General features: G+C 40.3%; 1 protein-coding gene across 8 annotated transcripts in view; it reads right to left on the bottom strand.

Annotated features, from left to right (window-relative positions):
- Positions 1-2,023: 2,023 nt before the first annotated feature.
- The window catches only part of ST8SIA6 (ST8 alpha-N-acetyl-neuraminide alpha-2,8-sialyltransferase 6), a 47,294-nt gene continuing 34,206 nt past the window's right edge, over positions 2,024-15,111 (bottom strand). For 5 of the 8 annotated variants that reach the window (XM_061352335.1, XM_061352352.1, XM_061352344.1 and 2 more), the window contains 2 exons: positions 14,394-14,866; positions 9,273-9,607 (listed from right to left, as the gene is read on the bottom strand). In XM_061352335.1, the coding sequence (XP_061208319.1) occupies positions 14,398-14,866 (469 nt within the window). In that variant the 3' untranslated portion in view covers positions 9,273-9,607; positions 14,394-14,397. Of the gene's footprint in view, positions 2,711-9,272; positions 9,608-10,981; positions 12,599-13,147; positions 13,903-14,393; positions 14,867-15,111 lie in introns of those variants that run through there. The other 3 variants (XR_009725276.1, XM_061352319.1, XM_061352327.1) reach the window with 3 other exon arrangements.

Genomic DNA, 15,111 nt, shown 5'->3' with positions numbered 1-15,111 from the left:
TGCGGAAACCAGACAGCACCTTAAATTCAGTCCTTGCTGTGCTCTCTTCTCACTTACATGATAAAAGAGTTTCATCTGCATTTATATACGTAAAAGCTAACACTTTCATTATGGTGTCTCCATTAAGCAGATGGTTTCATCTATCAGTCTGCACAGGCCGTGAGACTTCACCAGTCCTATTCGCTATTAATTGGCTCTGGCCACAGAGTGAGGATGAAACAAACACTTGATACAGGATGGAAGAGACAAGCTAAAACTGAGACGTGCATCTCAAGTGCCACACATCCAGACACCAGAACATGGGCACACTGGGATCCTTGAGGAGGAGGCGGTTTCTCTCCCTTCTCTTTTTAAAGAGCTGATGATCTTCATCAGCTCGTGTGGCTGAGGCCATGACCCTAGCTCCCCTCATCCACTGCCACGGCTGTCAGCTTGTGGACCAGGCTTTGTCCATTCTTTTATCCTGGATGAACCCAGTGTCCTTATGTTGTATGATCTTCACATGACACTTTTTGCCTAACAGTATTTTGAGGCAGGAGGAAACCTAACCTGGCCTTGAACAATCTTGTTGCTCCTGATAAAATTCCTTCTTAAGCCCTTCTAACAGCAGCAGCCATGTGTTTCCCATAGCAGGAGTTCCATCTTCATGGGAGATGCTATGCCCCCAGGAGAAAGGTTTGTGCTTAGTGAGACCAGAGGTACTACAGCTGTTTGACAAGCATAACCTCAATGCATAACCCTTCTGCTCTCCTCTGTCCAACCACCTTTTCCCAGACTCCTCCCCTTTCAAGCAGGTGATGATGAAAAGGCAATGCTTTGTCTGAAGCAGCACACACTTATTCTGTATCTAGACCAAGACGCCCTAATCACCAGCCAGTGCTGCTCCTTCAACATTTAGCTGTTTATCAGCTAAATATTTGAGATGCTTAATCTTATTCAAAGTCACTTCCTTTCCACAGCAGAAATTACACTTCTGCTTTAGAAACTGCTCTGATTACAAGGACACATTTGCATCTGCATCACTCATATGCAATTCCAGCTGTCAGCACAACAAACAAAATAAAATCCTTGGGTTTGATCTTCTATGAAAGCCTTGTACTGTACGGGAAGAAGGGAGGCCACAAAGATCCAGATCTTAATCTTTGGGCAGAAGCCACTTCTTTGTCCGTGAAGCCAAATAAAACCTTTCAGTTCTAATCCTCTGTTCTGGCTGCAATAAAATTTGGCAATTGCAGTTCAGTCCCTAGAGGGCCCTAAAGGATAATAGTCCACATCACAAAACAGCTGCATGTACTTGTTTGCCCTGATTGGAGGAGACAGTCAAGTTCTACTTGGAGAAGTCAGGGTAAGCAGCACAGAAGCTATACGGCTGCCTTCTGGCCAAGAGTAAGCACTCTGAGGGGAAATATCTCTGAAATTCATCTGTTTGAAATCTGGTCACTACAAGTATCTGTGTATGTGACCAAAACCTATACTAAGAAAAAATCCATATAATCCACTAAAACATGTCGAGGTCTACTAGATACACATCTGCTAGACATGTACCCATGGTCAGTATTTGTATGAAAAACTTCTGTATCACTGGTTTGCTATTTTCAGTTAATCACTGCTTTCAAAGTATTCAGCTATTTTTAGAGCTGGTTTTTGAATTTAATAGCTACTTTCATTGTTTGCTTCTTTTCCTTGTTTCTCTTCAATAAATAATTCAAAAATTGTTTCAAATCATTAGGAGTAACAAAAGAAGAAGACAGTTAACTGTGTGGAACAGAAAAGACTGCAATTACATGAAAGTATTGTTTAAGCAATACATATTTATACATGCACACCTCCCCCATACCTGTTTTAAGCACAGCTTTCTTTTTTCCTTGTACAGTTTTAAAGAACCACCCATATTTCTACTGTCAGTTGCCAGCACTGCTGTAAAGGAATCAGACTAATGCATTTTCGACGGTGCTATGCCTCAGAAGCCATGTTTCTGATTGTTAAGTCTCAGGAATTGAAAAAAGAAGAAAATAAATCACAATTATGCCTAATAAGTCTTTATTTCCAAACAGAAACTGCAAAAATATTCTATTACAGAACAGGTAACAAGTGCAGAATTCTAAGTACGCGTTATAACAGTGAAACCATTGCCTCCTTGACCAAAAAATCATTAGGCACTTAAAACATGAAAACAAAGTACAACTTAAATCAGTCGTAACAGATGACTCAACAATACAAATTAATCTTGATTTTCTGTAATAAAGCACACACACGCTTGAGGGGCTTTCCGTGCCTCCTCCTAAATCCTGCGCAGAGACACCTCTATGTTACACTGCACACATTCTACTCAGACAATATCAAGCTCACATCTGAAAACATAAATAAGTTCAGCGTTGAGAGAATCTGAGAGAACCTTTTTGGGAACAGCAGTAGCAGAGCCTTACACTAGCAGCTTCACACAGAGCCTGGCGCATGTGGAGGAGCACAATTATACCAGCTCCAAGGGGGGATAAGCTCTGCTTCCACAATTGCATTGAAAAGAATGGAACCAAGATTAATGCAAGCATTTTAAGAGACAATGAAACCTCTGGGCAAAAGCTATCATGGAAACTTCATGGAAATACATTTTTCACACATGAAACAGTTTTAAATAAAACCATGCATTTGCCATCTTTAGGAGCAGCCCTGTGTAGGACCTCTCCATTCTCCCACCTTCTCGCTTGCAGGTCTGGAGGTAAGTCAGAAGCAGATGTGGCCTCTTAGACCCACCTTAGAAAGGTTCACATAAGACTCAAATGTCTAAATTACACTTTAGATACATTTTGACAGATGACAAATTTGATACAAAAGTACCCATCAATAAATCAGTCAGATGATACCCTTAAAAATGATTTTTGGTTGTATCACTGTTTTTTTAGATGACATTATGTAACTTCCCCCACAGTTTACTCTGGTAGCATAATATATGAATATTTTAAATAATTTTAATTAGAATCTAAAAAAAAAAACCAAAACAGCATTAAGAATATATATGAAGCTACTATATAAAATGTGCATATGCAACATGCCAAACGGCAGCTGCTAAACTTCTGTTTCACAAGAATTTAAGAGTGGGTTTGTACCATAAGCACTTCCAATAAATACACCAAGGAGGTGTCCTTAGGGACTCAGCTCACAGCCAAGCCAAGAGCTGAGAAGCCCAGCAGGTTGTTGAACTACAGACTTGTTGTGAAGAACCATCTCTTGTCAGGGACTAAGGTGGATAGTGAGGAATTTAAAACCAGCAATATTGTCTTAGACTGGACTATCCTGTCACAACCACGAGCATGATTCATTCTAATGGCATCTTGCTATGATACCATGAATTCATGGTGGTATCATTAAATACTTCCACCATGCAATTAAGTTTTCTCCCTTACTGGAGAAAAGAGGGATAAAAAAGAAGACAGGGCACAGCAGTACTAGGTGCAGCAACAAACACCAATGTATTGCTGAAGCTCTGTCAGGTTTTAGCAAAACACAGATTTGACTGTTTACCTGATGACATAAGGATGTCACTCCTTCTTGTATTTAACAGCTAGGCTGTTTTCATCCTTAAACCAGTATCTGCCAACACCCACCACCAAACGGTAGCTATTGCTCACACACAGAGGAACGTGAGCTCAGCCAATTACACATCACAGTATGAAGTTTACTCCTCAGTCTACAGCAACCCCAAGCTGGTGGACTCCCATTGTGTTAAGCTCTTGTCACAGTGCTTGAACTTGCTGGACACCAAGAGCGTACTGACAGGCTGCTACCCCAGCCGGCCCCAGGGTCATTCCCCTGGTGAGCCAGTGCTCCCCGGATAGGAGGTATTCTGAAATGCTTACTTTGTGAAAGGAGACCACTAAGTAACTGCAATAGTTCCTTTGTTTAGTGGCATGCTGCAGATTGCTTCATGCTCTGCTGGACCAGTATGATAATTTAGAGCCAATTAAGAAATACTTTATGAAAATCTGGAACAAAGCTCAATAGATATAAATCTGCCCAGTCATTTGTGCTGTAGCTGAAAGGCCAAAATGATTTTTCCACAGTACCCTGAGAGATCAGCAGCCTTTGAAACTCGTCTGTCCAGAAACTCAGAGAAGGATGATGTTCCTGCTTAAAATGACTGAATCCAAAATCAAGAGGGCCAGGCTTTACATGTGTAAATACATATCCCTTTGTCACTGTTCTTGGCTAGCAGACCTAGAGATGAAAGAGATCAGCTGCTGAAGTACCACAAGAGGAAGGATTACCTATCCATGAATATATATATTGACTAAAAACATCTTGTATACAAAGTCTGCTGCTCCAGAGCGTGCAACAAGTGGCTATCAGCTGTCTGAAATAAAGCTCTTTCAGAATAAAGCACTTGCCAGAATATTCTTTGGGCTTGAACTCTCACAGACTCCTATATATACATATATAAGTGGATGTGTGCTTTGTGGACCTGAGAGTCTCTGGAGAGGCTACTGCACGGATGTTCAGGATCTCACTCCACAGATTCATCACATGAGAGTGAATGACAGGACACAGAAAGATCTCTAGGTCAAATCTAGGGTCTTTATACCTAGACTGTCAACTCAGGCTGTAGCTTCACCATAGTCTGTGCAGGCTTAAGGTCTAAGTGATCAATTAACCCAGACTACTTAACCAATCCAGATACCTGCACTGGATAAAATCAAATAATACATAACAACAGGAATATTTTACTAGTAACTTGTGGAGCCCACAGAAGGTGCCAGGCCACCTAAATGATTGGTTTATTTTCCTGAATCACATAGGACAGAGAATTTTGCCCTGACTCAAGCATGGCAATATGTCAGAAATCTCACTACTGTACAGAGAATCCAAGTGAGATTAACTGGTCTCAAAATCACCAGACCCTGCACAGCTCTGTTCTCTGCAGATGCTGTTGGACATGCTGGGATTAGCAGACTGAAAGCACAGTCGTGCTGAATAATGAGCAGGTGTATGCAAGTTTACTGTTAGTGGACTGAGAAACAATATTTACAGACAAAAGGGTTTTTTTTTACAGTTATAATTCCTGAACCTGCTGGTGGTGAACAGCTTGTTAACATAACTGTAATGGGAAAGAGAGAAGAGGGAGCAACCACCAACAGTGTAGGTACATAGAGTTTCTAACTGGTTTCTGTCACCACAGGGAGAGACGGGCTCCTGCCCACCAGAGCAGCCACCATGATGTGATTTCCCCTTGCAGAGCCCTTCTCTCCCCAGAGATGCCACCTTCTGGACTCGACCAAGGTTCCAGGGGACCGTTGGGCCTGTCCAAGAGCTGTCAGAGAACAAATGACCCCTAAATATGTCGGTACAGCCCCACCTGCATGGTCTTACCACCTCCTTGGCTTTGACTCTGAAATTCCCCTGGCTCTGTTGGCATGAACCAATTTTCCGCCATGTCAGGTTTTTTCCAGCTCAGTGTGCCAAAACAGCTCAGTGTAGGATCAGACAGGAGCCAAAAACGGCATGAGGGAAGTGGTGCAGTGCAAGCATGAGGACTGGACTGTGAGCCACTGTGGAGCTACAGCCCAATTTTAGCACCTCCAGTTGTGCAATGTGAGTATCTCACCATGCTTTGCCTTCCTTGAGCTGTACACTGAATCATTTAAAGTATGCTTTACTATGCTGCAAGCATAGCAGCATTTGATTCATAGCCATACAAACTCCCTAACAGACACTAAACAGAACTACATAACGCCCTATGGAGGGAAGAGAAATAACCAGCTTGACGCAGCACTAGATCCTAAAGGAAGATATAACATTAAAGATTCAGAGGAGAAAAACGAATAAAAGCAGCCAAGCAGGCTTTAATCTAACGATGCTGTAAAGCACTCATGTGCAAGGACACTGTCAGCCTCTGCAAAGGTACACTGGAACTATTAGCATGTTGTCAGTGTTTCTATCTTTAGAAAACTAATCTCTATTCTTTCCACAGCATGTGACAGATTGGAGGCCCACAGACCCTAAAATTATTATTCCTCATGTGAAGTAGAGGGAACTGAAAGGCCCTTCCTAACCTTTGGTCATGAATCCTTCATGAAAGCTCCACTTGGCTGAGTCTTGCAAGTGTCATAAACATTCCCAGCTAGGGAATGGATTCAAGATCCATTTACTCATCATTAACTTGGCATAGATGTAAAATCAATGAGAAATCATAGATGTGAAATAAAGAATTTATTTGGCTATCTGGAAAAACACCTTTTTCCACAGCGAGTGTACTTCACCAAGTCTTGACCAATCTCACTATAATCTGTCACACAGAAACACCACTATTAGGTTGCCCGGTCTGTGCACAAATTAACACGACCTAGCCACCAAGCACACAGCAGCAATAGCTGTAATAAAGCCCAGTACAAGGTCTGCACTCCTGTGGAGTGAAGTGGATGCAACTAGCATCTAATTGGAACTTCAGGTCTGAAGCAAGGCCTGAGAAAGCTACATAAAAAACAGGTTCCTAATTTAAAGCCTAATAGAGCATATTTTAATTTTATGAGGAGTTAGAAGTATTTGTGGGAAAGGGTAGGAAATGCTAACAATTCCTCCACGTATTTCTTGTTAGCCCTGTGCACCACACAAATCACTGAGAGCTCTGAGAGCACAGAGATTCAGGTCTTCAGGTCAATGACAAGTTTAAATAGCGCTAAAAAGTCATAGTGTCTGTCCACGCTGCAGAGTTTTCCATTCGCTCTCATTTGTGAGTGCTACATCACACTCCTTCGATTAAGACCTCTTTCTGTTAAGGAAATTGGAATAGTTTTTTCCTTTAGCTAAACCTTTTTTAAAATGTACTCCAATAACCTTTCCAATAACTAGTACATATATGTTATAAATAACATGGCTGCACAGAAATGGTCCAGACAGACAACAACTTCATGATGTGTCATGGTATGCTGTATATGTTTATTCACCGAGATAATGGAATACACTCAAAACTAACTAACAAATGCTACCGAAAGAAGTTGCTTCTCCATTGCAAATACATTTCATTTTCTCCTCTCTACATCTGTTTACACACAAACAGGTTCTGCCACTTCAGTCACTGAGTAGCTCACTGAATTTAATCTGAGCAATGAACGATATCCTTTGCATCATCTCTATGTGCACACAAAGCACTTACTATTGTTCTGGATACAATGAAGTACCCTCAGTCTCTAAAAGATGCATGAAATATCCAAATCAAACCATGTAGCTTTTACACAGCCATCTCATTGCACTGTGATAGACTGGAACAAGTCACAGTCCTTGCCTAGACAGAGGTGCACCTTTGTCTCTCTGGATAAAATAGGATGTGGTTCTTCTCAAATTGTTTGCATCACCCAAAGAACAACTATGCCACATTGCACAGCTTCCAGCTACCAACACTCTGGGATAGCCTATGTGAGTGATAGGTATCCTGTGGTATAGGAGGAGCTCTTCTGGGAGCACATTTATTTTTGATCTAACAACTAGGACTTGCAGTAGGCAATCACCCCTAATCACTCACAACGTGGATGCAGGGTCTTGCAGCAGCCAGCTCTCTGCACATGAGAAGCAGATGCCCATGACCAGAAACTGGCACAAATTTCACTGCTGGTGAAGATAAAATGTGGATGTGTGGTGATGGAAGCATAACAGATCACAGTAAATCAAACCCTTGTGCTTGCCTCTTGCAGTCACCAGCTGGTAACACAGATGCACTCATTGACTTTGTTTCCGTTAAGAGCCCTACTGATATTCAGAGGTCCACTCATGTATTAGCAGTGTCATTCAATGCCCCAAAGCACCATCTACTTTTTAAAAACCTTATTTTAAAAAATTTGCTTTATTGCTGGTGTTTACAGCCAGGAATTACGAACACTTCTCCTTGGGGAGGAGTAGTATTGGATTCTGATATCATTACCTTGGAAATGGATCATGATGCTGACTGTGTCTCAAATAAGAGACCTGCACCCATACTGATGGATTCTAAAACTTTCAGGACTATTTATGTTATTATAAAACTGCTGCAAGTTAGGCTTGCAAATACTGCAACACAGAAATGCTCTTATGAAGTACCAGTTTAAAACATTTTTTTAACCTTATTTTATAAGGTTTGATTCATTTAAGTAGGATTTTTGTTTTGCAGATATAATCCTCAATGAGTGGAATATTCAATGCTCTTTAAAACAGTTGATTGGGGAATTAATGCTACAGTGGCAAAATGAGTTTTAGTAAACAAAATATCTGACAATATCTGTAAAAAGAAGAATCAGGACACTATATTTGAGCTGATCTTTCAAAGGACTCTCAGAAAAGCTACTGAAACTGAGGTTACAGTAGCTGTTATCACAATTTTTTGTTTGGTTGGGTTTTTTTTCTGCAGGAAAACATATCAGCAATAACATACAAGCAGCCACAGCTAGGGCAACAACTGCTCATGGTAGCTCCTGTAAATGTTAATGTGATTCTTTCCACTGGGCTGATATTTCACTTTCTCTAGTCACAGGATGTTGCTCCCTGGGTATTCTTGGGCCATCTGGAAACTTAAAGCACAAGAACTGCATGGGTTTTAAATTGAGGGACGATAGGGTCTGTTCTCGTATGTTCTGGTATAGAATAACTTGGGGTCAACTGTAAAAGCAACATTCTTCTAATAATGCTTAATGCAGTTTCCTTATCTGTAGTCACATATTGGTCCGAGCTATGGCTGGTGAAAAAGCAATAGAAGAAATGATGGGTTTGGTACCTATCATTTTTCTAATGAATGGTCCATCTCATACATCAGCCAAGATACAGAGCTGGGATTGCAGGAATGTGTGCAAAGTCATGTCCTACCAAGACTCCAGGGATTGCAGCATGGAACCTAGTTCACTGTTCTCATTTGCAGCTGAACTGGACCTTAGATAGAAACACAAGCAAGAAGATGGATTTAAAAGCAATTATACAGCTCTGGTCCTTCAAGCGCTTGCTCACAAAATTAACATCACTCGTATGACTGATCCCCTTAAAGCCACAGCATTATCTATTTCCCACAAAATGAAAACCCATAAACAACTTGACCATCTCCAACCTGGGTGATTTTTGAATCTGCGCACCCTGGAACAAACTAAGAATGACATGGCTCAGAATTAATTACTCCACCGTAGCTCTTCCCATCACCTTTCTCATGTGGACAAATGTTAGTGTTTATAGGATCAAGTTCATAACTGAAAATTTCCACTGCCAACTCATGCAGCTACCATACAGACTATTGCCTGTATTACATGATACTAACAAAACCAGAGATCTCATGTCAACATATTTTAATGATCCTTTAAGAAGCAGAACACATTGAAGGTCACATATTGCCACCATCCTGAGATTGTGCTTTTGATGCAACTAAACCAATAGGCAGGAGTTTCAGAATTTCCCAAAGAAATTTTATTTTGTATTTAAAAAAATGATTACTTGAAATTCAGAAACGTAGCAGTCACTGTGTGAAAAAAATCACTCTCTTTTCTCCCCAAGTGTAAAATGTTTCTCTATTGTAATAATGCAGCTTAATGCTCACAAAACCACATCAGCTCAAATCCAACACTAAACTGCTGAGATACACACAAATTGTCTCCTTAGGATCATCACCCTGGAATTAAAACAGTAAAATATGTTATTGACATTTCTTGTACACCAGCAAAATAGCTTATTATATTCAAAATAAGCTAAGAGCTTAGCCTTCTCTGTGTGCCTTTCATCTTCTACATCTGCTTGTTCATCCTTATTTCAGACTGGGAGTCTGTGACATTATACAGCACCACAGACTCACAGAATTCTCCTGGCTAAGATGGACTGCTAGTGCCCGATTTAGCTTTAGTGTCTGCTCTTTCTAAAGGAGGACTCCTTCATTAGAATACCCCCTGTGCACACTTACCCCTTCAGACTTCCTAAGATAACCAAGGATGGGTCTAACCGGTATCTTCATGGGACACATCCACTGCTAATCTATGAATATGTTCTAAATTCATTACCCTAATCTTATTTTGAAATAGTGATTGAAATTATTCCATTCCTTCAATATGCAAGTTCTGCTGTGGAAAACCAAACCAAAACCAAATGCTTCTAGATCTCTAAAGACTTATTTATTTGATTAAAAAATAAATAGAAATTAAAATTTGCTTTAATCTATATTTTTCTATTCTGGTGGATTGTAACTAAACCACACGCAACTCGTTGCATTACTGAGGTTACTCTTCACACTTAAAATTCGTGGCAAAAGGACATGCTTAAAAGCTACACTGCACAGGCATTAAAGCAGAAGACCTTTCATTCAGTGTTGTATACATCTAATAATTTCCTGCTGGATAATATTTGCCCAAGTCAAGGACAGGCTGAAATTTGTCTGCTTGACAGGAACCCAGAGGTGTCCTTATTTTTAAAATGTGGTATCCTTTTTCTCAAGGTAATTAAAAATTAACTGTGGGGCAGTTCATATTTCTCTAGCTACACTGAGGCACCAGAAGCATGAAAGAATTTCAGCAGAACTTAAGCTCATGTTGGTATCCTACTGTTATATAGATGGGTTATTTATAACAATTATATTTATAAACGAGTTATTTCTAACAGTATTTATTACTTATTTGGATTGCAGCAAATTTCAAGATTAAAAAAGATAACATGCTGATAGAGTTTGGAACAAAATGATTCTCTTTGATGTTAATTCCTGAGGAATCAAGCAGGAAGCGTCCTGATTTACAGGATGCTGCCATGCTATCTCCACCTTGAGTGGAGGGCTTCACTGCTGCTCTGTCAGAAATAGATGTCTTTTAATCATCTGGTTGGAATTAAAAAGCCCAGACCCAATTTTTACTTTCCAGGTAAGATACACTCACACTCGGTTGAAGGTTCAGCAGTTCTCACTCCTTAACCACCAGCACACCTCTGCTCAGCCTCTCCTCCTTCAGTCCTTCAGCTCGGACTATCAAACCTATTCTCCCTCCGCTCACTGAAACTCAGTTTCATTCTTCCTTTCCACGTTTGTTTTTTTTTTCTCTGTTGACTGACTCCTTTGAGCAGCTGCTTAATGTTACTGTGCTGGATGTCAAAGCAACACATACTCATCTTCCCTGCTGTCTCTTTGTAGCAAACAGAAAACTTGATGCATTCTTGGTCAGACAAAACCTGCATTTTAACCAGGCTTCTGGGCAATCACATTTTTGCCAGTTGGATTAATTTATCATCTGACAATTTGTGTAATCAGATTTTTCTGTCTATTTTTAAATATGAATCAGGCCCCATTTCCCCTCCTTGAACGTATGTTTATTTGAAGGTAATGACATGCCCTTCAGGCTTATCAGGTTAAACCAATGCTCAAACAAGACTTCCTTCAGCTGCAGGGCCATAGCAAAACTGATTTGGTAATGTAATAAAAAATAATAAAGATCATTATTTTAATTACATTTTAAGATTCTGCTGATGTCTCACTTTCCATTTTACCATCTGTGATAGATATGCATTTACTTTAGAGGAGGAGATACGGACATGTCTGTTGAGCGTAACTGTAGAGGGGCAGGAGCTGATATGAACACAAATGGAGTTCTCATGTTGTTCAGCACCATCTCTACTGGACTCTCATGAACTCCAAAAGTTCACCTTTACGATGGCAAAGATGGTGCTTAGGAGCAATACTACCAAAACGATTCACTGGGATGCAGTTACGCTCTCCCCGTGATGCTCCAGAACCTGCTACCCACTTACAATATAGGTGCATGCAGCAAAGCAGCTTCCTTCACTTTTTATTTATAGCACCAAACTTTCATGTTCCACTAATGGGTCTGCCTGAGACTTCTGTGGGCACCCAGTGGTGTAAGGAATCTTCTTCAGCTACCCACTAACAGGGAAGAGCACAAAGCAGAGAGAAGAACATAAAAGGGAAACTGAAAAGAGCAAGGAGATTGTTCAATTTTTAGAAACGGTCATCTTCAGTAAAATATACTCATTATAGAATTTCAATTATCTCTAATAGCTGATAATAGCAGAATGGTAGCTCATACTGAAAGCATTTAATTCCTTTAGTTTGAAAGGACTCACTTTTCTTCGTATAAATGTAAATTAGGGCAGCACATCTTACCCTTCTGGTGTTTTTTTTCTTTTGCAAATTTGGCAACAGAAGTGATTTTCAGTCTGTCAAGCATGGACAATGTTTAATTAACCCATACAGATGCTTAAATATTTTTGTGGCTTCTATCTGCTTCTCCCTAAATTAAATATTCCTAAGGAGCTGCCTTTCATTTTCTTAGCTGGTGTAGTTACTACAATTAAAATTGCATGGTATGTCACCAGCCATTTATATTACAGGGAGAATAAATACAATGGAAACTGGAGGGTATAAACAGCTTAGCTACTAGGAAAAAATGCATTATGTATTTCTTAACCTTTCCAGTATGCTGCAACTCTTCACAAGTAAAAAAGCATACCTTAGCCATGTGAAACGGCATACACATACCCCTCCTCCTAGGTAAACTCCTGTCATGGACTAGGACAGCAGATTCACTAGATTGCTTCTAAGGTCCCTTCTTACATGTTTGGTATCATTCTAATAATGTACGGAAGTAGTTTATTCTTCAAATAAAACTGTGTCCTGGGTTCATCAGTTGCTGTTATTTTTCTCCTTCTTGGTGGCTGGTGCAGTGCTGTGGTTTTGACTTTCAGCCTGGGAACAGCACTGATAACACCGATGTTTTTAGTTACTGCTCAAATGTTTACTCTGACCAAGGACTTTGTGAGTCTCATGCTCTGCAGGCAGGAGGGGAAGCCAGGAGGAAGCAGAGATAGGACACCTGACCCAAACTAGCTAAAGAGGTATTCCATACCACACCATGTCATACCCAGGATGTAGAACTGGGGGCAGTTACCCAGAAGGGCACTCACTGCTCAGTTGGGCTTGGTCAGTGAGTGGTATCATATTCTCTTCCCTTGTTATTTCCCTTTATCATTACTATTACTGGTGGCAGCAGTAGTGGTTTGTGTTATACCTTAGTTACTGGACTGTTCATATCTCAACCTGTGGGAGTTACATTCTTTTGATTCTCCTCTCCATCCCTCTGGGAGCGGGGAGGAGGGAAGAAGGGGGGGAGTGAGCGAGCGAGACTGCATGGCTGACAGAGTTTAAACCACAACAAACTGAAACTGAATAAAATTGTGCCTCCTTGGTACTAGCAATCTGCTAATTTAAAACTTAGCAGTCTCTGACGATGAACCAAGTGCGAATGTATCTTTGGTAACACGTTTTGTAAATACCATCAAAGGAGATTTTCAAACAAATTTCACATAGCCAGAAGAAAAGCTTTTGAACTTTAAATTTCTACCTTGAACAAGTTGATGCTATTTTTATTTATTTGAGTAATAGAGTTGTGAGATTACATCAGTCCAGTTAAAGCATATTGTGTACAATGCTAGTTCTACCACACATTACACCTACTGTTACACTAATTTGAATCCCCTGGAAAAATACAGGTCTGTAAAAGGCACATCTGACAACAGTATCGTGAGCTGAAATTTGAGTTAGCTTAAAAGATGGAAGTATTTATACAAATTGATCTTATTTTGTGAACTGGGCAAATCAAGATTGAAAACATGCAGACAAATATTTTCAAAGTAATCTATAATCTGTACACAGTAAACTGGTTTAAGGCCAGAGTCCAGACTATGGGCTGCCCTTCTCTAAGGCAATACACAGAGATGCAAGGGGGATGGGACAGTTAGAAAGAACAGAAGAAAGGGAATGACATTTCTTCCTATATTTCTAACTTCCAGATTCTGAGCTACCTCAAGGTAAAATCCTCAGCAAGATCTGCTGTAGTGTACGGCAGCTTCCTCACTGCTGTCCACAAGCTGTGCTGCATCCGAGGCTGTGAGAGCACACCGCTCTAAACTTATCTTTACCTAACAAGAGGGAGCAAAGGTGCATATGCCTGGTACTCCTTCATGTGCAATCTTAATCCTTACTCTGGCCTCTGTATACATCTGGAAAGGCTGTGCCAGGATTAGGTGTCTTCTCTTGTACATTATGGTATGTGATTGCCTTTGAATAGAGCAATTCACAAAGGAAGCTGGTTCATGGGAACTGATCCCAAACCAGACACAGGTTGCTAGAGACACTTATCTGAGATAAGGAAACAGTATCAAATGACTGTGAAATACAGTGGCAATGTATATTTACCATGCTCCCTACCTAACGTTTACAATTAGAAAACATTACTCTGTAGTATGTTTATTCAGGAAACTCTAGACTTTCCACTTACTTATGAACACAACTTTCATTGAGTGTAAGGTAGAAATGTCTTCCTAAGGAAGAACAGACCCACAGTTCACAAAACAAGTTTTCCCTTGACACATTACTTAAATACATTTTATGTGGTAAGAATGTGACCTACCTTTTTAGTCTGATTCACATTTACCAAACTGCAACTTCAAAATGCCTTTGCCATGAAGCTGAAGAATCTGGTTGTACTCTTTGGGCATTGCATGGAAACCTGGTTTAGGCAGCTGGTTGTCATAATAGTGGTGGCTGATTGGCATCTTCTCCATGGATTTTGAGAAAGGCCAGAAACCATAGAGCTTCACATTCTCACAGAGCTCAAGAGCAGCACTAGTGATCATAAAACCAGATGACAACCGGTAGGCTTTCACACCCTTAGTTCTCCAGAACTGGGCGAGGCTTTTCAGGTAACTGGGGTGAAAAAATATTGCCCTTTGGGTTGCTTTGAACTCTTGCAGAGTGTGATACACTTTAAAAGAAGTGGCTGTGTTGCTTCTGAAGGAAAACGCTGGCAATAAAAGCAAAGCATCTCCATAGACCGCAATGTTCTCCAGAAATTCAGCCTTCTTTTCATTTAGCTTGTTGTATCTGCAAAGTACAACATTTCAGGAAAAGACTGAATCTAATGTTGGAATAGTTGCATATGTAAGTTATGAACTCTGCTGCACCAGTTCAGCTTGTCTATACAGTCAATTTATAGCAATCTGTTGTATGTTGGCATATGTGCAATTATGAAAATCAGTCTTTATTTCGTAATAAGAACACATCCCATAGGATTGAATTGGCAACACAGGAGTTAGTGAAGCAGATCAAATTCACAGCTAGTAAGACCA

Source organism: Neopsephotus bourkii, unplaced genomic scaffold (genome assembly GCF_033783945.1).
Source record: "Neopsephotus bourkii isolate Nb327-2 ecotype Australia unplaced genomic scaffold, CSIRO-AGI_Nbou_v1 NB_53, whole genome shotgun sequence".
Taxonomy (NCBI): Eukaryota; Metazoa; Chordata; class Aves; order Psittaciformes; family Psittacidae; genus Neopsephotus; species Neopsephotus bourkii.
This window is presented reverse-complemented; position numbering and strand designations above follow the sequence as displayed.